This window comes from Puccinia triticina, chromosome 1A (assembly GCF_026914185.1).
Source record: "Puccinia triticina chromosome 1A, complete sequence".
In the NCBI taxonomy this organism is placed as follows: Eukaryota; Fungi; Basidiomycota; class Pucciniomycetes; order Pucciniales; family Pucciniaceae; genus Puccinia; species Puccinia triticina.
Genome location: NC_070558.1, coordinates 7,849,617 through 7,874,472, shown reverse-complemented (window position 1 = coordinate 7,874,472; position 24,856 = coordinate 7,849,617). Strand labels below are relative to the sequence as shown.

Genomic DNA, 24,856 nt, shown 5'->3' with positions numbered 1-24,856 from the left:
AATTTTTGTGGCCACTGGTCACACTCGCATGATGTCTGCTACAATTGACCAACAAGACAAAAATGAACAGATGTTTGGGCTTTGAGAGCCGAAAGCGCGGAAGGACCAATTCATGTATGCCTGCTGTGCAATTCCAAGCCGATGAACATCTCCTCCATGAAGAAACACAAAAAATATGATAAGCATAAGTCGTTGCTTGCGGCTTACATTGCAGGACGGGATAACCGCCGCATCCGGCAAGAGGACCAAATGCAGGGTAATCATCTGGAGGAGATGATCACGGCAAACCAAGTCCCTGCTTCACCGGCCGAATCCATCGAGTTTCCAACCGCGGCGAATATTGCAGAATTTGAAGGGATCATTGATCTCGCCAATGTCTCGGGACAGCCAGGACTCAGCCAGTCCCCAGGAGATTGCCCCGATGACCTCAGCAATGCCAGTTCATCCGATCCCAGCAGTGAAAATGACAGCGACTCGTGTCTTTCGGAATATGATTCGGATAACGAAGCAGATGGCGAGGAATGGGATGCCGGCTGCCAACAATACTCCGAAGAGAAAGGAAACCCCCCAAATGAAAACATTGAGGAGATGCCCGATTTGAACGAAGGAAACCATTCATCGCGGCAGCGGCGGCGACAGCCACAAGGGCCAAACATATACTGGCTGTTTACATCCAAAGAAGTTTGTAAAATTTCTTCTAAGGGCGCTCGATCATCTGATTGTCAAACATGCTTAGCTGATGTTATGCAACCCAAACCCATCAGTACTTGGTTGCCTCGCTACTCATAGGATACACGCACACAATTATCTCTTGCAGGCTGTATGGCCACATCAAAATGATGTTCAAGCTATTTGATGTTAGGCTCCCAGACTGGTTGACAGTCAGGCGCGAAAAGGAAAACATTCAAAAGCTACTCAACCTGGATGTTGTTTCCCGCAAGTTAATATTGGATACGCCAACGTACTCCTTGCCCCTCCGGGTGATTCTGTCCCAAGAGGTAGCCAACCCGCTAGTCAGTTCCGTCCTAGATTTTTATCCCAAAGATGCTCATGGGAAAACATTTACAAATTATCTCAGTCCCGAAAATGGCTTGAGGAGCTTGATTTCGAAACACGCGCACCAATGTACCGCCACCATGGGCCCGAGGATCACACTGATTATTACTTATTCAAACCAGTTTAGCTGGTATCAGATGCTATTATGGTTCCACTATATTTCTTCAAGGACCACGATGTAATGTACTCTAAGTGTGTCAGCCCCAACTTTGTGACCTTGTTGGATGGAATAAAACTGTGCATGACAATTCCTGGAGGCCTATCTTTCCAATCAGTAGAGTTGCAAACGGTGCCGATATCAGATTTCTATTGTGTGTATAGTGGTATAGCGGGCGGTGAAGGGATGTTGCTATCTGAGCGTTGTGAGGATGTGCTATATGGCAAGTTCATTGATTTTTCATCAGTTTTGTTGATTTAACCTTTGATTTGCTTATGACTTATTCATGCATGGATAGAATTGGGCCAAGATAGGACCACAATTTATGCTCTTCCAAACCCGTGGAGGCACAAATCAAAGGGGAAAATTATGCGACATGTGCCTATCAATCTCTACTCCGACGACACCTCTGGTAATCAATCAAAGAGATGGAATAAACACATCTCTTTCTTTTTCACACTTTCCGGTCTGCCACCGAACTGGACCAATCAAAACTATAACTGTCATTATTTGTGCACTTCAAATCAAGCCGGAGCAATGGAGCTAGCGGAACCTGTTGTGGATGAAATTGAGTAAGTTCTAAAAATACTGAAAATTGATTATGTAATGTGGGCCAACACAGATTTTTCTCAGATTCCTGTCTACTACAGGGGTGATGGCTTATGATGGTTCAATCAAAGAAGAAGTCCCGGTTATCACAACAATCTTGTGTGCCCTTGGTGATTCACCCATGCATGCAGAATTAACAAGCACCCCTATCCCTGGCAACTCACTGCATCCGTGCCGCGCCTGTGACCTTTTGGCGGAGAGTATGAAAGATAAGCCAAAGATGGAATATCTGCGGCGCTTACTTATGATTGGACCGGATGGGGAGATGGTGAGTGGAGAACATCCTACATGATCTTTATTTATGATTAAAATTAATTTGGCACCGGGTGACAGGTATCAAACAGACCGAGGTTATGGGCACTAATCATCGAACACTGCTATGATCTTTGGAGCATGTCCAAAAGGCCCCGGAGCAGGACAGCTGTACTGGACAAATACACAAAGCTGGGAGTCAAGGATGTTGTGAGCAAACTGATCATTGAACAAAAGTACGACATCGCGGCCAAGAAAAAAGATGCCACCGCCGCGGGTAAGAAGTTTATCGAGCGCATCAATCAAGTTGAGCAAATATCAAAGCCGCGATTATTCAATCCGATATTCCGGGTCAAAGGTGTGTGATGGCCCAAAACCATAAAAAAATTACATAACACTAACCATGACTGGCATTTCACTTGGAACAGGCTTCAATGGGTGTCTTGACACACCAGTTGAGGTGCTGCATGTTTTCTTACTTGGTGTAGTTAAATATTTAGTACAAGACTTTATGCGAGGAGTTCAGCCAGCTATAATACCAAACATAATGGCACGTTATCAATCCTTCAGTACAGATGCACTGAACATCCCGTCGCTTCAACCATATTACCTCACTAAGCATTTCTCCAACTTCATCGGGAAGGATTTCAAGATAGTTTTGCAGGCCGCACCTTTTGTCTTGTTTGAATACATGTCGGACTCGGATTGCTTGATATGGACCTTGCTCTGTCAACTGGCGCCATTAGTATTTCAGACGCACATGAAGACATGGACACGTACCAACACATACTGAAGCTGCACATCGGAGAATTTCTGTACCATCTGATCATGTCAACAGCGCAATGGATGAATAAACCGAAGTTCCATATGTTGCTACACCTTCCTGACGCTATCCTTCGCTTTGGACCACCCCCTCTTTACGCAACTGAAAACTTTGAGAGCTATAACGGGACACAGTCCAGGAAAGGACATTGGTCACACTTTTGGGGATTTCCAAAACCTACGTCATCTATACTCGGGTGGGTATTTCTCCGATACAAAAAAAGAAAACTACATCACCGCGGGATCAGCGGTTATCAAGATGTTTTCAGATAATTCTTCTGTCCAAAATTCAATGGGATACAATGCGCTTCTACTTGAACTTGTTTGCGCCTGTGTTAGCCCGATGCACGCTCGCGGGCGGCTTTGTCGGGAGAGCGCCCTGCAGGCAAGGTCCCCCGGACCTGTGTTTTACTTCATGCGTTGTACAATTTTCTTTCCCGCTGAGACAGAGAGATATTTGTACCCACAACACTTTTTGGTGAGACAAGAATTTGCGCACGCAGACTGTATGCATCACAAATCAGCATCAATACGATTCAATTGAGGCCTGGACCTGACGTGCTGCAAGTGGGTTTTCTGGCGTAATGGCGGGACTCTGCACAAACTTGGAACTTGTATTGTCAACTAAGAAACAAGCAGTGGTTTTTGATGATGGGTTGACTGCTCACGTGCAACTTGGAGCTCTTCATAATTGTTGACAAACTTTCGTCATTACAGTACAGTGCATTCCGCAGTCGACAACCCTCTCTCATCCCGTTTGATCACTATCTTCCTTGTTTCTAGGACTCAATCACCGTGGCATCAAACTTGTCACCCAATTTTAACCCAAATTCAAAGGCGTGTACATTTCATCGTCGCAAATGCGGCCTCTTATCCTTGGCCTGCTGGGGTTGATAAGTGAGAGTACTTCCCCCTTCATAACGGAATAAGATACTTTGGCACATGCTGCCAACGCAAGAAAATACATATATGATGCAAGAGAATGTCCGTACCAAGATATTCCATAGTTCTTGTGAGAATCTTGAAACAGTGATTTAGATAGCGCATGTCACATTTTTTCCTCAGACGGCAACAAAAGACTTTATGGCAGGGACAATTCTCCCACTATGTTGGAAGTTGCTCAGAGTAAGCTTCACTCAACAATTTATTACATAAACAGCATCAAGATCTTCACTAATCACAAATAAATACAGAGATAACTGAGACTAACCACACACCAGGATATGATGAGATGTTCCACAAAGAAGAATTCATAGGTGAGTAGGACTAGAGTAATCCAATTCCTATAATAGTATAAATTATACTGAAAATATTGAGAGAAGATTGATATGTGCTTTTCTAGATTACAAATTACAATCTGTCACAGAAAGTAAGTCTTTGAGTATTTCTGTGTTAATTTGAATGGTACCATATATCCATGTCATGCATGAAATGTGAAGTAAAGCTTTTTTTGGTTTTATAACATTAGAAATAGATGAAGATCTTGAAAAGAAGGTGCTTAAAAAACTTCATTTGCTTGAAATTGATGAAGAACCTCCTCTGGATTATGACAATTTGAAAAAATTCCATGGCATTCTTGGAGATGTTTGGGAGGATATCAACAAAATTGAAGCCACAATAAAGGGAGGAGATGTTGCAAAGCTAAAGGAGATGGATCCAACCCTTCTCAATATTTCCCAGAATATAAAATCTGTTTCTAAGCTCTTCAGTGATGTACCATCAATTGAAGGTGAAGATCATAAGCTTTATGCAGGATTGTTGAATTTGAGTGATATATTGGTTGCCTACCTTGCCATCTCAGCAAGATATAATTGGATTCCTGAAGCTTATATCAAAGAATTCATAAATGATAGGAAAGAAGAAAATTGGTTGATGATATTTTACTACATCTGGGGAAAGCTCCCCCGTGATTCATTCAAAGATGCAGCTTCATTCTATCTCAATTATGACTTCAGAAAAACTCAAGAAGAAAGCCCCTTCACTGAAGAAATACATGATCTGTTGCAATGTCAGTGGAATCCTTTCTTTTGATTTTTTCCTAGTTAATCTGATTTAAATGAACAAGCATGTAAAGATATCTGGCTTTAATTTTAGGGTCAGCCTAACTGCACTCCAAAAAAATCCCAAAAGCACTCCAAAAGTGAGTGTATGGAGTGTGCACTCCAATGATCGTTGGAGTACAGACTAGAGTCCTCCAAGTCAATTGGAGTGCAGAACTGGGGACTCAAGACTCTTTGGAGTGCACCACAAAGAACTCCAGTGGCCAGGAAATGTAATGAGTGGCCATGAGTCTCACTCCATCAGATTGGAGTGCATTCCCCCAGCACTCCATTCCTGATATTTCTCCTCCTCAAAAGGGGAGTGCAGTACTGTGCACTCCAGCTCTGGCTGGAGTTGCCTACAACTTCAATTGGGCTATGTACAAACACACCCCACTTGATCCTCCTGATATCCATGACCGGTACAGACCGGCATTGAGCGGATTAACATCTCCTCTCAATGACCAGTCTGTACCGGACCACCGGTCATTGAGAGAAATCACAGAAATCACACCTCTTGATGACCGGTCTGTGCCGGTCATCAAGGGGAGTAACATCTCCTCTCGATGACCGGTCTGTGCCGGTCACCGAGGGGACTCACAACTCTCAATGACCGGCGCGGACCGGTCACACTTCCCGATGACCGGCACAGACCGGTCATCAAGGGGACTCACACCTTGATAATCGGTCACACCGGTAATCAAGGCTAATAACACCTCCTCTCAATTACCAGTCATCACCGGTCATCAAGGTGAGTCACATCTCTCAATGACCGGTCAGACCGGTCATCAAGGGTAATAACACCTCTCGATGACCGGTGATGACCGGTCATTGAGGTGAGTCACATCCCTTGATGACCGGTCAAACCGGTCATCGAGGGGAATAACACCTCCTCTGGATGACTGGTGTGTACCAGTCATCGAGGGGAGGCGCTACTCTCAATGACCGGTTGGTCTGACCGGTCATCAAGAGGAGGTGCTGCTCTCCTCGGTGACCGGCACAGACCGGTCATCAAAGGAACTCACACCTCTTGATGCTCCCAATGACCGGTCGGTCATCAAGAGGGCTCACACCGCTGACACCACTCGATGACCGGTCAGACCGGTCATCAAGGGTAATAACACTTGATGACCGGTGATGACCGGTCATTGAGGTGAGTCACATCTCTCGATGACCGGTCTGTGCCGGTCATTGAGGGGAGTAACATCTCCTCTTGATGACCGGTCAGACCAACCGTTCATCGAGAGTAGCACCTCCCCTCAATGACTGGTACACACCGGTCATTGAGAGGTGTTATTACCCTGGATGACTGGTCTGACCGGTCATCAAGAAATGTGACTCACCTCGATGACCGGAGATGACCGGTCATCGAGAGGTGTGAGTCCCCTTGATGACCGGTCTGACCGATCATCAAGAGGTGTGCGTCCTCTTGATGACCGGTGGTGACCGGTCATCGAGAGGTGTGAGTCCTCTCAATGACCGGTCTGTGCCGGTCATTGGGAGGTGTGACTGATGACCGGTCCGCGCCGGTCATCAAGAGGTGGGAGTCCCCTCGATGACCAGTAAAGACCGGTCATCAAGAGTAGCACCTCCCCTTGTTGACCGGTACACACCGGTCATCAAGAGGTGTGACTGATGACCGGTCCGCGCCGGTCATCGAGAGGTATGAGTCCTCTGGATGACCGGTCGTGTGAGTCCCCTCAATGACCGGTCCAGACCGGTCATCGAGAGGTGTGATGTCTGTGGGCACTCCAAAAAAAAGGAGACTTGGAGTGCACCCCAATGCACTCCATTTGGTATTTGCTAGCTGGAGTGCAAAGCCAAAATCCTTCACTGAAAAGGTGGAGTGCTTGGGCTTGCACTCCATTTTTTTGGAGTGCATCTAGCTGCACTCCCCTATTTTGGTCAATTTTGGAGTACCCAGTTGTGTACTCCAAGAAACATGGAGTGCCCATCTGGGGACTCCATGTTTTGGGAGTACAAAATCAAGGCACTCCAAGACCTTATCTGCGTATGAAAACCCGGACGGCAGGGAACGGCTCACGATAGTGGCACGAGGTAGAGCTTTGACAACATTTGGAGCGAGTGCTGGCCCCCCAAAGCCAAAAATGTGGAGTGCATGAAGTAAAAGTTTGGAGTGCATTTAGGCTGACCCTAATTTTATTTACTTCCACTTTCTCTTTAATACAAGACTTGGAAGATGATACATGGGATCAAATTTACCGCATGTATTTGGGGGTACAAATCCATGGATATGTTAATGAAGGACTTGTTGAGGGTTACAGAGAATTGGAATCATTGGCAAAGGAATTCATCAATATAACTTCATTTGAATCATCTAATTGAGTATCAATTGCTACTGAGACAAGTGTTGTGTGCTTTGCCAATGGAATTGTTGAATTTATCCACAAACAGTCACTTAAAAATTCCATTGCCTGTCAAGAGAGATTGATTTACTTGAAGGCTTCTATCAACATGCTTGAATATGTAAAGAGATTCTCAAAAACTTGTGATTTTCACAAAAAATTCAATACACAATTAGAAAAAAATCCATGTTTCTCTTTGGTGCAAGCAATTTCCAAAGCAATAAGAATCTATTCTGATGCCTTGAAGAATATCTACATAAGCTATGGGAAAGTCTTAAATAATTTAGCTTTGGAAGAAATTACATCAGGCAGGTCAGTCAAAGAAAAGCAGGAACCAAAGTACTTGATCTACTTAACAGATTTGGGTGTAAGACATGAAACCTCTGTATTTGAAACTGGACTAGAAGCCGTAAAATTGGATGAATTTTGACTTGCTTCCTTGCTTATTAAAACAAGCAATGAAATGATTTCATTCCTTTCAAATCTCATAATACCAAATGATTACAAAGATCTCAAAGATTTGAAGAACTACCTGGAAGATATTATGAAATTCCAAGGTGTAGATATCTCAAAAATTGAATCCTCCAAAAATCTTTTTGATTGAAGATGTTTAGATTGATTTTCTCATGTTAATACTCCTCAAGGCAATCACTTCTTGTGTTATCTGTTCTTTTCCTGGCCTTTCCACATATTTTAAGGGTTGTTTTCAGTCCAGGTCAACACCCAGTCTTTCCTTCTCCCTTTTTGACTGTTTTGGGCAGAATGATTCCATGAAAGCATGCAGAGTGTTTTTAAATGAAAACAGGGTTTTAAAAATGAGACAGAGTCAGAGTGAAAATTGCCAACCTTGATGTAACTGTTGAATGTATGAAGCAACCTCTGCCATCCCTTAGTCATCACATAAGCAGTTTGTACTATAAGGATACTCTGAATCTTCATTGCTATTGAAAAATCAATTTTACTTGATTTTCACTAGCTATCAAGAGTAAGGTTTAGCCTTTCCTTCTACATATTTGAGACAAGAGGAAGTCATCCACTAAGCAAGCCTGCTAATCTCAGATTGCAAGCTCTAGTGGAGGACTTCCCGTTGATATCTACACTGTACAGACCCTGCAGAACCAGATCTGCAGCCCCTGGGACAGCATTTCCCAGCAAAAACTAAGGGTTTCTGGCTGCAGATATGACTCTGCAGGTGGCTGCAGATTGACGGGGAGTCCTTGGCTAAGATGTTTAATCTAGAGGAACAGGTTAAGCTTTACTGGCTGGTGAAATTTCTCAGTTGAGTTTTCACCGGCAAACACCGTTTAGCAGACTATTCTAAATGAAGCCATTTAGGCGATGGGAAGTCCTCCAATGGAGTGACATTGATGGTGTATCAGCAGGTAACTGTCAATTTTTGGTTTGGAACCAAAGGGCTGCCGGAGCTGGTTGCGCCTGGTCCGGGTGGGTGAGATGAGTGAAAACATCAACGAGCGGTTTATCAACGTTCTTTCTTTTTTTCCTGCAAAATCTTACTGGAGCAACCAGGTTGTGGAGCCCTATAATTATCAGGGCCAGACTCGGCATGAGGGAGGACGATGGTCCTCAAAATGTCACCGTGGTCGACAAACTGACGTCCCAGATCACGTGAATCGACAAATTCAGCCGGCAGCTCTTTTAGGTACACAACCAGCAGCATCTCACTCCCATCGGCATGGAATTCTGGAATCAAATCGATCTATCTACTGTAACGCTGAGCATCCTCAGCCTGATCTCCATCCTCGTCGTCTATCTCCAATACACGAAGGTCTTGCTCTCGCCCTACTCAAACTTGAAGCTGAAAACCTCATCAACTTCGTCGTCTGCTTCAGCTTCATCATCCCAAGAAAGATTCGCCCGATGCAGAGAATGTTCGAAGCTGAAGCCGATCTCAGAACTGAAGATTTGCAGCAAGTGCAAAATACCACCGACCCCAGATCAAGATACCAACGACCTCAACTTTTACTACTGTGATCAGAAATGTCAAAAGGCAAATTGGAAGACGCACAAACTGATATGTGGCAATTTCAAAGACCTTCAACCCACCTCGGCCGATCCATACGCACCTGTCAATCCGCTACATTCTCCTCCAACTAGCAATCTATTGTCTCATGCTGATTTCGAGAAAAAGAGAGCAGAAATTGAATCTTTGTTGAAAAAATGGTAAGTTATCTTCTCCCATGATTCACATGACAAGGCGTATTTGTCTTCAACTGACCTAACCTTTCAAATATACGATGTAGGTGCCAATTTCACAAGAACGTTTTGATATTCGCGGCCATCCATGGGTTGGACCTGATCCGTAATCCGCCAAACTCCAAGCTGATATTATTGATGATAAGTTTAACCCTAAACGAAAAAGAAAAGACCGAAAAATTCACGGAGATAACGGGTGAAGAAGATCAAGAGACGAATACTCAGAAAGATCTGAAACCCCAGGATGGAGCGCAGGATCCAATGAGCTCGAATTTGTTTTCGGTGGCCCATGTTGGTACGTTAGATTCGACAAACTTCTTCAAGTCGAATCCGGGGATGTCAAATGCTCTTAAAGAGATCGAAGGCGTTCGAGAAAAAGTAAAGGAGAAAGGCGGGATCGGTGTCGCCGTCCTATTGGTCCGCTGTGGACCCATTGTTCAGGTATAGCTTCCAACTTTTTAGACATCCATACTTGGCCCCCGTAAAGAACAACAGATTAAAACTAGACGTTTATGATCCTTGCCCTCTTTTCAAATGTCAGGTTTTTCCGGTTGGCTTGCCTTCTCAAGCTGATCTAGATGCGGTGCCGCGTCAAACAAACTGGCGAGCAATCTTTGATGAAGCAATCAAGTCTGGTGTGCCCTGGAAACCGCGCAAATGATTATTTTTCTATACTTTTCTTCAACGGGCAGGTTATGATTTATTTCCATGACTTGGAGGCCAATCTTTGGCTGAGGATAATTGTTTGATGGAGTAGAAAAATTAGACTTCATTGGCAATCTTTAATATAACATCCATGTGAGAACCTATTCCAATGAGCAGATGTAGATGAATGTAGCGATAACAATAAACTGTACCACTGCAAGAAAAACTGTAGAAACTGCTTGCAGTTGAGATGCAAGAGCTCAAGGCAAGCTGTGCCTCATGCAAGAATCAAGCACTGGTTCATTCAATTTCCATGCACATTGCATAATTTATGCAAGAGGGAGTCTAAGGTACAAAAAACTGAGTACAGGCTCCAAAATACTGAGTTGATACCTGTGCAAATTCCCCTTTCATGTGAAAATTCCTGTGAGCCGGCGTCTCTTATGTGACGTGCGGACACAAAGGAAATAAGGGGCAATATTTTGTAATTTAAAATATAAAGGTATTACAACGCGTAGAAGAGGAATAAGATGAAAGTTTAGACTTTTATTTAGGCTTTTAGTTTTTCTTTGAGCGCCTTCAACTTAAAGTTGAGCGTGAATAAGCTAGGAAAGAGTCACTAGCCTCTTCTTCAAAGGAAACTGAAGAAGGTCTGATTCAGGTAAACCTGTAATCAGCCCTAGTTTTTTAGACTAAAGGAAACTAGTCAAGGCTTTTTACTGGGAAACCTATGTGGTTTTCAGGTTGTACCACCAAACACAGAGAAAAGAATAATTTATCAAGTTTGATTGGATATTCAATTTCAAGTTATTCAGGCGCAGTGCGCATAATGAAGAGAAGGGAGGAAGAGGGGGAGAGGGAAAGGAATGGTCAAATCACGAAGGGGACTAAGAAAGAGAAGAGAAAGGTATTCATAGTTACCAGGAAGGTTACTTACTTGCAAGTACTGTGCACTTTAGTGGGAGTATTTGGGAGTAAGGCCTTTGAGTTTTGCGGATGGAAGCGCTGGATGTAACTGGTGAATATTTTTCTGGTCTGATTTCGAAGTGGAGGAAAGTCCGCCCAGGTCAGGAGGGGCGGGTATAAGTGAAAAATTGAGGAACTTCCTCTATTTTCCCGGAAATTTCTATTAGTTTCAAATAATAGTGCGCTCTACATTGCGCAATAGAATATGGATTGAATACAATTCAATTACATTGAATTTATATGTATATATAATATATATATGTAAAAGCACTTATGTAATCCGTAGCGCAGGTGCGCGGAACAATTCTATAGCGCTCCTGCGCTTCAGAATACAATAAATGATAAAGTAATAAAATAGAATAAAATAAAATAAAGTATAAAAACATCAAATATTATTACGGACTTACTTCGCGCACTGCAAGAAACTCTTCGCGCACTGTGGGGGTTGTTGTCTCGACGTCCCGCCCCCAGTGCGCGCTTTCGCCACGGCTCTTCGCGCACTGTGCATTCCCCCCAAAAAACGGCTTGCATTTCTTGAGATATTTTTTGATGAATCAATAGAATGACTTTTTATGATCCCCCTTAAAAATAATCAAGTCATTTAGGGGTCTCCTTGAGCCTAGAGAAAATTGACATTAAAAAATCATATTTTAACGCGGCAGGGACCTGTAATACCGCTTCCTGTGCCCCAGTAGCCCCAAAAATTTCACAGTATCATGGTACGTGTGCAAATTCATGACCTGATAATTTTCAGAATTTTCACCAGCTTTCCTTTAGCCCAAATAGGTATTGCGTTTATTATTTTGCGTATATGTATAACTTTTTTGTTACACACAACAAAGGTAAAAAATTTTGAGAGCACAGAGAAATGTGCTTCAAATTAATTCCCTGAAATTCCTAGCAATAGTGTGTCATTATAAAATGAGATATAAGGGGTGCGCAGCAGGCTTAGTAGGAAAATTACTGCTAACTGTATAGCTTTTTTTTTACACACCCAAACAGTCCCAAAATTTCAGAAATGTTTTCATTGTGGATATTCTCCGCGCCATAAATTTCTTGACAATAGTGTGTCATGATAACATGAGATATAAGGGGTGCGCGGCGGGCTTAGTAGGAAAATGGCGGCTACATGTATAGATTTTTTGTTACACGCTAAAACAGTCTGAAATTTTCAGGAATGTTTAAATTTTGCATATTCTCCGCGCCATAAAGCTCTTAGCAATAGTGTGTCATTAAAACATGAGATAAGTTAGCAGTCATTTTCCAACTAAGCCCGCCGCACTACATCTCATGTTATCATGACACAATATTGCCAAGAAATTCATGGCGCGGAGAATATCCACAATGAAAACACTTCTGGAATTTTGGGACTGTTTGGGTGTGTAACAAAAAAGCTATACAGCTAGCAGTAATTTTCCTACTAAGCCTGCCGCGCACCCCTTATATCTCTGGGAAAAATTCTGAAAATTATCAGGTCATGAATTTGCACATGTGCCATGATACTGTGAAATTTTTGGGGCTACTGGGGCACAGGAAGCGATATTACAGGTCCCTGCCGCATTAAAATATGATTTTTTCATGTCAAGTTTCTCTAGGCTCAAGGAGACCCCTAAATGACTTGATTATTTTTTAGGGGGATCATAAAAAGCCATTCTATTGATTTATCAAAGAAATGCAAGCCGTTTTTTTGTTGGAAAATGCAGTGCGCAAAGAGCCGTGGCAGAAGCGCGCACTGGGGGCTGGACGTCGAGACGACGACCCCCACAGTGTGCAAAGAGTTTTCCGCAGTGCGCGAAGTAAGTCCGTATTATTAATAATTCATTACTATTATTATATCAATATTTAAAGGGATAAAAGGAAGACTTTTGGACATGTAAACATGTCTCTAAGGCTGACAATTCCCCTTTCATGTGCACATACCCCTTTCATGTGCATATATCCCTTTTGTATGTATTGACCCCTTAATTCATAATGTGTACATACCCCTTTATGTGCACATACCCCTCTCATGTGCATGTATCCCTTTCATGTGTGTGTATCCCTTTCATGTGTGTGTATCCCTTTCATGTGTGTGTATCCCTTTCATGTGTGTGTATCCCTTTCATGTGCGTGTATCCCTTTCACAATGTGTACATACCCCTTTCATCATGCTTTCATGACCCTTTCATGTTTACATGTCCCCTTTGAGTTTTTTACATCCTTTCAACCCTTTCATCATTCAGGTTTACATACCCCTTTGATGTTTACATATCCCTTTCATGCGCAAATACCCCTTACTGCACATACCCCTTTCATGCATGCATACCCCTTTCATGAATACATACCCCTTTCATGCATACATACCCCTTTCATCAGGTGTACATATCTATGTGTTAATACACCTTTTCACATTCCCCTTTCATGTGTACATATTCCTTTCATATGTACATATCCCTTGCATGTGTACATACCCTTTTTACATTATTCTGGCTGGATTCAATGGCACATGGAGTGTTTTCTAAAAGAAAAAAAAGGGTGCTCATGGGAATGCTCATTTGCAAGTTTGAACATTTGTCTCAGCCTACTGCATGAGCTCTACAGCATGCTGAGCATTGAGATGCTGAAAAAGGTACACACTGAAGGTGCACCAGCATGGAATTTGGGTGCTTGACTCCAGCTTGAGCTGAGGCTTGATTCAAGCTTGCCGCATCTCAACTGCAAGCAGTTTCTAGAGTTTTTCTTGCAGTGTACGTGTATCTTAGTCTTTGCACAGTTTTCCACACAACACAACACATCCTACAATCATCAACCAGTAATTCAACCGAGTTATACAGAACGGAAAAAGAAGGCAAGCAAAAAACAAGCAAAAAAGGTGATAAGAAAACCAAGTAGACTGCAGATTGATGTTACACATATTCAAACAAGGGTAAGTTTGGGAGGAACAGCCCTAGTCACTTCAGTCCCACTATTGACGTTGAAGAGATACCGGCCCATTCCAAAGAAAAGATTTGATTGAGACAAAGGGCAAAAGTGGAGAGACGTTCAGCACACAGTATGTGGTGAAAATACGAAATTGGGATAGCGCAAGAAGTATAAATCAAACAACAAACTACTAGAGGTTTCTGGTTGGCGGGTTGGCTACCGGCGGCAATGGCTTGGTCGACCCGATCGACATCAGCAGGTTGATGGGAGAGTGCCTTGGCAATCTTGCCCCCCTTGGTTCCTCTGCTCTTGGCCGCCTGTGCTGCCTCGGCTGCCGCAGCTGCTGCCTGTCGCGGATCACCTTCCCTGCCGTTCGCGTTTGGATTGGCTGACAAGAGCTCGGTCAGTTGATGTCCTTTGCCACTGAGGAAGGTTATTTTTCAACCATTAATCGTATTTTTGATACACCCAATCAGTAGTTCCGTTAGTATCTATTTCCCATGAATCATACATTTGTTTTGGATACTTCTTGGGCGTATGAGAACATTGCAATCAGATCGTGCGCCATCCACAAATAAAAATCAGATGCTCACTCAAATTTCCAAGGTTTACAACATATCACACCCATCGAGAAACGGTGTGAAGAAGTGTTTCTAAGGTCCCTTGAGATTGAAGGATCTTCCAAAAAAAGCCGACGGTATCAAGGCTTACGCGATCCAGGAAGGTTAAAGATGATGGGAGAATGCTGAGGAATTGGATGAAATGTATCCTGGGGTATGAATCAGTCAAGGTGATTGTGGGCTGCCTGGATGCTGGCTACTGGCGAACTTGACACAAGTCCCGATTCCCTACGGGGGCGCATAATGATATGTAACTCGGGGGGGGGGGGGGGGGTGGCTGGTTCGGGGCTGTTTGGGGTCCCAAAGTGAAAACCAAACTTAACAGTCCCTCCTGGGCACGAAGCGCCCGCCTTTGCAGGAGGGATAGGAAAGAACCTAACTTGAAACAAGTCCCCCCTGGTGGGAGGCTCGCTGAGGCTGGCCGCAAAGCAGCCCCTCCCGCAGGGAGGGACTTGTGCACAAAGTCAAAAATTTGGCTGAGAAAGAAATCATGAATGGCTGGAGGAAAAATACTTAGCATCACCCAGCCTCCCCCTCAGCTCCTGCGGACCTGTCGCAGAGCCAAACTATACTTCAGAACCTCATCTTTCAAACGGTGCTGGTCTCATCTTCTCAATCCCAACCGTTTTCCTTGTACTAATCTTTTAAAAATACAAAAACACAAAGAAATGTAAACCAAGGAATTACAACCATCATGCCTTGTGGATATTGGATTCACAAGCCTGCAGATATGTGCAGATCCTAAACCTGTAGCCACTCAATTGTTGCGGACAGAATATTCAATTGTTCATATTATCAGAAAATTTGCAATTGGATCTTCAGAGCAATGGAATATCCTTCAGGATTCCTTTAACCTTCAAAACAGGTTCCTTCAATCAGTTTTAGAGTTTATGCCTCAAAAACTTGGGCGAGGGTGCGCATCAGTACTGCTGAGAGAACTGTCTACTCAGATTTCTCTGTACATTTGTTGTTGATTTTAAATTCTGTTTTTGTGTTTTTAGGGTTGAAAATCCTTCCCTTGTCTGCCAGCTTTCAGACATTATGCATAAGCCTCTCCTACAGAGAGCCCTCTGGGCGGGGTCCCCTGGACCCTCCGTTTGAGAGGCTTAGTTAAGCTAGGGAAAGAATGGAGTTTTTTGGCGTGACAAGTTTTTCAGATTTGGCAGAGAAAATCTAAATTCTGCAATCCAAGTTTATTAAGTTCACAAAAACATGGCAAAAAAGATCTAAGTTTTGGTGTGCAGCCACATGATGGCCACTGTTGAATAGATTACCCCCGAACACTATGTGCCATGGATAGACCCTCCAGCTTGTGACAGTGCAACAAGCAAAAAAGGGCCAGCATTTTTTGTTCTCAAGCAGGGGCCTATCCAAGCGAAGTAGGGGGCCTGCAGGGAGGGGCCAGGACAAAACCGGAACCCCTGAGGGGAAAATTAACAGCAGCCCCCCCCCCCTATTTATATACTCAAGCTCCGCCCATCCAAGAGCGGTGAGTCGTGACTCTCTCAAAGACCCTAGCCACCTCTGGCGCCACGCCCACCATATCCTTGCCAACACCACGCCCACCGCTTTGTTACCGCTGCCAATGCCACACCAACGCCTCCGCAGCCGTCTCTTTGCAGCTCAACTTCCTGCGAGTGCGTGCATTGTTCACTCAGGTCAACAAGATCTATGGCACACTCCTATGCGACTGACCTTGCGCCAAACAGCTCATTCGCCTCAAAGCTCTCCAAGACTACAGCAAGCCAGGACATCATGCTGGGCCAAGAAGTGCGACCGGAACTGACATTTTCACGCCGGCCAGGCTTGGGAACGGTGCACCAGGAAAAAAAAATAGTCACTTGATGACAAGTGACATCATGCCAGCTCCAGCGGGCTATCCACCATCTACCCACCATCTACCCATCATCTACCCACCATCTACCCACCATCTAACCAGTTTAAGAATTTCCACAGGAGATCCTCAGTTTTTGCTGGGCACCACTGATCCCCATTTCTGGTCAGCTGATACTCAGCTTTAGCTCCTAGCTTATGCTCAGCTTTTGTGCCCAGCTCATGCTCAGCTTTGTTGCCCAGATCAGAACCAGTCCTGGCCCAGCTTATTTTCAGCTTTATTCCAGTCATGGCTCAGCTTGGACTCAGATTAGGACTATCATTGGCCCAGCCAATGCTCAGCTTTGGACCAGTATTGGCTCAGCTGATTTTCAGCTTTGGATAAATCTTGGCCCAGCCAATGCTCAGATTCTGAGTCTGACCACTTCTGTAACAGCTTATGCTCATCTGTGGACCAGCCTTGGCTCAGCTGATGCTCAGCTGTGGACCAACCTTGGCTAAGACAATGCTCAGCTGTGGACCAGCCTTGGCTCAGCTGATGCACAGCTGTGGATCAGCCTTTGCTCAGCTGATGCTCAGCTGTGGACCAGCCTTGGCTCAGCTGATGCTCAGCTGTGGACCAGCCTTGGCTCAGCAGATGCTCAGCTGGGCAACAGCCTTGGCTCAGGTGATATTAATCTTTTGAATAGTCTCAAAAAATCCAATACTCAGCTTTGGAACAGCCTTGGCTCAGCCAATGCTCAGCTTTGTACCAGCATTGGCTCAGCCAATGCTCAGCTTTTGAAATATTTTGGCCCAGCTGGTGTTAATCTTTGGAACAGTATTGTCCCAGCTGATCCTAAGCTCTGCACAAGCCTTTTCCAAGATGATGCTCAGCTTTGGACCATTGTTGGCTAAGCTGATGCTCAGATTTGGAATATTCTTGGTCCAGCTGACACTTGGATTTGTTTCAGGCTTGGAATATCCAATGCTCAGCTGTGGCCCAGGCTCAGCCAATGCTCAGCTTTGGCCCAGGCTCATTCAATGCCTACTGCTCAGCTTATGATGAGCATCAGCTGTTCCTGGGAAAAAATTTGGATCAGCTGACTGTGCCACATTGAGTGCTCTAGTGTAGTCCTGCAAGCTCTACAAGTGCTGGTGGAGCAGACTTGGAGCAGCGCTGGAGTAGCTCTGGAGCAGAAACCAAAGCTGCATCATGTCACTTGCCATCAAGTGACTATTTTTTTTTCCTGGTGGTGGATGAGCCGATGAGCCTTTGCAACTTATTCATCCTGGCAATGCGCCTTTGCACCCTTCATTGCCCGTTGGCTCTCAAGATATTCCTTCAAACAACTTGCACTAAGATGTTGTATTTTTTTTATTCTCTTTGGATGTGAAACTACTAAATAGGAGCAACTTTTAAGAGTTGTGATGCATCCTCAACCACCATGATTGGATTGTCTCCCCGGTCACCCTGGCTCGGACGGCCTCAGAGTTGGGAAAAAAAGCAGTCATCCTTTGGGTCGCCCTGTGCCGCCAGGAGAAGGCAAGGGACTTCCAGTTCCCCCCAGCGGTCACCCCACCCAGACCTTTCCACACTATCCCCGCGGGCACCTCCACCAGCAACACTGGGTCGCTACGCTATTTCAGCGCTACGCGTTAGCGTAGCGACAAAAAGCGCCCATCTATCTTGCATAGCGTTAGCGCGCTGTTAGCGCCGCTACGCTGCGCTAATTTTCAGCGGCGCTAACAGCGCGCCAATTCTTTGTTAGCGTTAGCGCGCCGCTACAGTCGCTACGCTACGCTGCGCTGCGCTACAGCGCTTTTAGCGGAAAAAAAGCCCTTTTTTCCCGCTAAAGGCGCTGTAGCGCAGCGTAGCGCGCGCTCTTTTGCGCCCTACATGTTTAGCGTTAGCGCAATTGCGCGCATCTGCGCTAACGCTACGCTATCAGCTAAAATAGCTGCGCACCGCGTGCGCGTAGCGTTAGCGCATATGCGTGCAATTGCGCTAACGCTACGCTAAAAAATAGCGCATTTGCGCTGCGCTACGCTACGCTAACCGCTATGGTTAGCGTAGCGACCCAGTGTTGCCACCAGCACCATCAGCACACCGCCTCTCAATGCCCGAAGAGCTTTGGCTTGTTGCTCACCACACCCAGGATTGGCCAGGCTTAGGACCCCTAGGACCGCCGTTACTCTACTCTCCTATCTATCTACCACGCCTTTGACTTTGAGAACCCGCGGGCCGGACAACTGGGACACAATCTTCTTGGCTAATTTTATATCTCTTGGCTCTCAATACCGACAAGATGATGCAGGATTAAGACGTAGAAGGCAAGTTTATCAACATTCCTTGGAGCAGTGAACCCGTTGTGGTGTTCCATATGCGTGACAATGCCAAAAGCACATTGCAGAAGTATTATAGTATAGGGAGTGTGTAATACAGTGCGGGGGAAGAAGGGAAGAAGGAGAAAGATGGGAGGAGAGGCCTTGACCCCCAACATTGGGAATGGAACAGGTTAGACAGCGGATGCAGAGTGTGTGGAAGAGGATGGAAGATGGCTTGGTTGCATAGCAACACATGACATCATGCAGCGCAGTACATGCATGAAAGTGCTGTGTAGCTCAAGTGCCTCATGCAGCATATATCCCTCATTGTTTGTACGCATAGTACAGCATATGCAGGTAGATAAGCTGTACAGGAAGTGTCTCCCGCAGCATAAATCCCTCATTGTTTGTACATGTAGCACAGCATATGCAGGCAGATAAGCTGTACAGGAAGTGTCTCCTGCAGCATAAATCTCTCATTGTTTGTACATGAAGCACATCATATGCAGGTAGATAAGATGTACAGGAGGCGTCTCCTGCAGCATAAATCCCTCATTGTTTGTAAGGCAGTGCAGCACACGCATGCAGATGCTGTGTAGTTGAGTGTCTCCTGCAGCATAAACCCCTCGTTGTTTGTACATGCAGCGCAGTAAATGCATGAGAGGCTGTGTAGTTGAGATCCCCTGCAGCAATAATCCCTCATGGGGAGCTTCCCTGGAGCAAAAATCCCTCACCCTTCAATATATAAGAAGGCCCTTTCTCCCCTCATCAGACTTTTCCCCATCAGCCTACAGAGGTTTGGTCACAAGTGGTTAGTTAGTTTATTTAGGATCAGCCTAGGAAGGTTTGGTTACATACGGTAGTTTAGTCAGCAGTGCGGTTATTAGCGGTATTAGTGGTTAGTAAAAGTAGCGTAGAAGTTTAGTAGTAGTATTAGTGTTTTTTTTGGCAGTAGTAGAACCCAGCATAACACAACAACAAGTGCGAGTTAAACAGCATATTAGTAACGTGTAGTACGAGTATCACAAAGTAAGTATATTGCCTGCGAGCAAAGAAGTTATAGCAGATTTGCTAGCCTGTTGAATCAAGTGATCTAGGTCTGATAGAGATTACTATATGAAAGTAAGATCTATCTTGGAATCAGCCATATCTTTATAAATATTGATTACAAGACTCTTAGATATTTGCATAGTATTATTAGAGGGGCAGGTCTTTCAAACCACCCGTAAGTTGTAATAGCCTTTCAACCTATTAAGCAATTTATTTCCCCCTCAGCGGATATTTCACCAAATTATATTTAGTGTCCCACACGAGTACTACATCTGGTGTCCCAACAGTGGCCCAGTTCCTTCAGCAAGATCATCAAGTCATCAATCAATTTAAGCAGATCATCAGTAACTTCAACCAATTGTGGAAAAGAGTGGCGGCGTGGATCATAGACGGGACGGAGTGGATAGGATTTTGAACAAAGAGGCTAGGATTTTGGACGAAGAGGCTAGGATTTTGGACGACAAGGAAAGGCTTTTGCAGGACAAGGATAGGATTTTGGCCAACAGGCATTGGATCACGGACAACAAGGATAGGATTTCAAACGGCAAGGATAGGATTTCGAACAGCAAGGATAGAATCTTTTGGCTAATAAAGAGGGGGGAGAGGATAGGAATTTGAACAAGGACAAAGGACGTGAACAAGAATTTGGGAAGGTAAGGATAGTATTTTTGACAGCAGGGATAGGATTTTTTGGAAAACACACATCAAGAGAAGCAGGTGCTGGTGTATATAGAGTATTGCCTTGGGAAATGAGGTGTTAATTCTGCAATTGCAGCATAACACCTACCCTTAAGGACAACATGAAATATTGTACATGAAGATATATTTTTCTCTAGGTTATTATAGTGTTATAATGAAGCAAGGCTGATCTCATTTTCTCTTTTTTAGTACATTATTGCAAGTTAGTATCCAGATTGTAGTGTAGGTCTTCCAGAATCTTATATCAGAGGTAGACTTATTCAGTATTTTGCAGCTCACAACTCACTTGGCTTAATCAATTGCACCTGTGTCAGACACTGAGACACTAAGTCCATGTGTCTACAATGGATAGTACATGTCTTATAACCTAATGGTTAAAGACTGCTTTAATAATTGCCTCATGTACATGAAGTCAAGAGTTCAATTCCCTGTCATTACATTAATTATGTACCTTTTATTCATATGTACTATTATTATGTACTTATTAGATATTTCACATTCTTTTGAATATGTAATTAACCTTATTTCACACTGATTACATAGTTGTACATACAGAGAGAGATAATCTTATCTCTCTGTATTTATCCTGATTAAGCTCAATTTATGTACAAATGGGGAGATTACATACCCATTTGTGTAAATCCCCTTCTGAATTCCGTGATCACTCCTCCTTGGAGTTAAGGATCCTTCAGGACCTTGACTCGAAGGAGGGAGCTGATCCCTGCAATATAAAAAGGGAGGTCTCTCCCCTGTAGAGATTCTCCCACCAAGATTATTGCCATACAAACCCGTGTACCTTACTGAAAATACAGTGAGTGGGGTTTATACATAATCTACTAACCTTTTCTTCCCTTACAGCCTTATCTTCTCTTCGTGTATCCTTCCCCTAGGTACAGGTGTTATTATCACACCTGTAACCTAGAAGATAAGTGAGATTACTCCTTATACCGCAACGGCGCTTGGCTGATTTTCGCCGCGTCCCCTTACTTACGTAAAGGGTGCCAGTCCCTCCGCCTCTCGGCGTCGAGTTGGACTTTCTTCCACTGGCTTTTAGCTATAGTGTGACCCTAAACTTGCTTCCGCTACTTTACCGCCGCGGACCGCAACCAAAAATCCCATCAGCACCGAGTCACATAAGAGACCGGCGCTGACAATTGGGGGTCTGGCCGGGAATCTTTTCCTGTGTACCCAGCAAACCATATAATTCTTACATATAAAGAATCTCTTTACATTAAAAGTCCGCTCCGACTCCGGTCGCTGTTTCTAAGACAACCCTCCTCTCTTAGAAGCTTTTATAGCTCTTTCCCCGATCACGGTCGGCTCATACTTAACACCTTGGCTGATAAAGAGTTCTTCTTGCTATCCTCACAGACTTGAGCCTCGCTTCCGGTCATCGCACGATAACCAGTACTCTTGACTGAAACGACTGAGCTCTCCGAACTCTTCACCTGATCCTGTATCATAAACAGTAAGAGATCATCTAATATTTTAGTGTTTTTTTTCTTCGGTACCATCTAACGATAATCTTTCTATTGCGTTTCAATAGTGTCTACTTCTAAGCTTACGTACGCTGGAGCCGTCCGTTCAACCACTCCTACCTCCGATCCGGTCCCTGCGATCACTAGACAACCTGTCAAGAAGATCCCAACCGCAGGGTCAGAGAGCTCTTGAACGGTAGCGGCCCCCAAGAAACCGAAAATAGTTCGCAAACCAAAGAGCCCAGCTGTCGTCCCTTCTGAGTGGGACTTGGAGCCTGTCGATAACAACGCTCGTCCTCCTTCTCCCTTCCTTAAAACTCCCAATCTTCCCAGCGGTTCGGCTAACCCCGCCGGTCCTACGGTGACGAAACCAAAAGCGAAGAAGGCCGCCCCATCGGCTGATCCCTTCAAAAGCAACGAACCAGTCTCTAAGCTTATCGATCGAGACACTCCTGGCTCTCTCACTCAGATTAAAATAAAAAAGGTTTACAAACCTGCTCAAGGTTCCGCGACTGTAGAGTCAAAGACGAAATCTAACCCCTCTCAACCCGCTCTAAGTGAATCTTCGAGTAAAAAATCCGTATTTGACGACGGTACCTTCGATCCGAAGACGAAAGAGAAGCTCGAGAATTACTTCGTCCCTCGGGGAAGAACTGTCGTATCAAACTACTCTACGACTTCGTCAATCATCCCGAGCTCCGAAGATACTCGTGAATCTCATCAACTTGCTGACAGTAGTGATTTAGATATCATCACTGGTCAGCATTTTCTTTCATTTTTATCCTAACTACCGAAGATGAGTTCTAACAACTCGTCTCGCTCGCGTACTAGGAGCAACCGCCCAGCTCTTCTCGAGGCCCAAGATCTTACCGGGGCCCCTAGGGGCCGACATGCTAAAAAATCTCAACCCCAGAATCCACCCGATGCTCCAGGGACTGAAAAGTCAACTGGACGGCCGGAATCTAGCAGAGGAGACGAAGGACGACGACATGATGATCCTGTGCCTCGAGGCAGCGAAGAGTCTCAACTCGACGATCGTTCATATCATCAGTCCGGAACAATTCCGAATACTGTACGGGAATTGGGACATCGAAGCGGAGTGGGAGGATTACCAATCCGGCCCGAAGCACCGGATGTATATGAGGAAGAGGGGCAAAGAACCGACTCCGACCCCAGGTCCCCAACCTATGGAAGAGTTGAGCCCGACTCCTCTAGCACCGTCGTTGGAGCCGATGACCCCTCAGATGCAAGAGAAGTCCTTGCTCCATTTCCCTCCGCTGTCCAGCCACCAACCAATGGTAACGGACACTCCTCCGTCGACAGCTTGGCCGCTTCCTCAGCATACGGCCAACTTGACTCAGAACATAAATTCCCTCCCGCCTCCGCCCCAGTATCCACAGGCGACGGTTCCTCAACCTCCTCCCCCAAGAGCTGCCGAGAGTTCAGATCAGAACCGCCGCAACCCTCCGTCGGGAGGAAATCGCAGGGGGAGAGGCCGGAGAAACTCCAGACAGAACCGATCCGACCCCTGGATCCCTCCTCCAGCGCAATCGAGGAATCATCAACCTTACAACTCGACCAACGCCAGAGAGCGCCGGCGGATCTCTCATCAAATGTCCATACATTACGAGATGATCCGCCTCAACCGTACGACCCAAGCGCAATATCAAGCGCTGGAATCTCTGCGCAATCAGAACGCCGGATACGACAATCATCATCAACACCCCGAGGACGAGCAGATGCTCGAGGATTAACCTCAGGTGAGCTCATCCCAATCCTTAAGAACTTGTTTACAAGTATCGAAAAGGTAGTTGATTCTAACTGCTCTTTGTTATCAAAACAGGTTAACAGCGATGTAACTATTAGCTTGGGTAACTTATTGAATAGACAATCCGACTTGTATGAGCAGAAGTTTCGCTCTCTCATTTTTTCTTCCGATAACTCTATTGCTACTTTGCAAAAAATTGTTAGAGCGGTACCTCAAGTAGAATATTTGTACAAACAATCCCCGCTTGTTGTAGATACAAATAAAACTTGTAAAGATCTCTCTTCTAAGCTTGACATGGTAATCAAACAAACTGTCTCTATTACTGATATCAAAAACATTCGAGATACTTTGGTCGAACTTAATAAGAGAGAAGACCTCTCTAAAAAAGCGTTTGATAATCTCTTTGCACTTGTCTATGATAAGTTGGAAGACAATAAAAACAATTTGAATGAGTTTGTCAATAAGTTGAAGCCCTTGAGTGAACAAACTCTTTTAAAAAATTCTCGCAATAATTCTCTTGACTTTTTTCCTCCTTCAAACCTGACTGCTCAATCCAGCAGGGATAAAGGGAAAAATGTTGAGAAATGTCATTCTGTTGAATTACCACCTGCTGTAGGAACTTCCAACAGTCATAAAAATCCAGAGCAAATTTGTTCTTGCCATGAAAAAATCTCTGAACTTAAGTTTGAGCATGAGCTCCTTAAAGAAGTCAATGACAAACTTGATTTCCTTGTAGAAATAGGAGAACAACCTATTAAAGACATTAACGAGAGAATTTTTTCAATGGAGAAGAAGAATGAGGAGCGCTTTTCTACTTTACTTGATAAATTGGAAGAGTTGAAAACTCTGAGCACTACTTTGGTTACTAAGTCCAGTGCTCCATCGAGTAATGTAAATGTTAATCCAAATAACACAAGCACCTTTTCTCCTGGCCAAATTCCACAAGTAGTACCCAAACAACAAGGAAAGGAGAATTTTTTCAATGTTAACCAGACCAAAACAGAAATGGACCCTGGTAGACTAAATGAATTGTTTGAAATCCCTATGACTACTCCTCACCAGCCCCAAATAACA

At 44.5% G+C, this 24,856-nt stretch overlaps 1 protein-coding gene across 1 annotated transcript; it reads left to right on the top strand.

Annotated features, from left to right (window-relative positions):
• Positions 1-141: 141 nt before the first annotated feature.
• On the top strand, positions 142-10,176 carry PtA15_1A858 (uncharacterized protein; the record flags this gene model as incomplete). The annotated part of the gene is made up of 5 exons (XM_053165928.1): positions 142-681; positions 765-980; positions 8,962-9,482; positions 9,563-9,956; positions 10,057-10,176. The coding sequence occupies 5 exons, from the start codon at positions 142-144 to the stop codon at positions 10,174-10,176; spliced, it is 1,791 nt and encodes a 596-aa protein (XP_053017071.1).
• Positions 10,177-24,856: the final 14,680 nt, after the last annotated feature.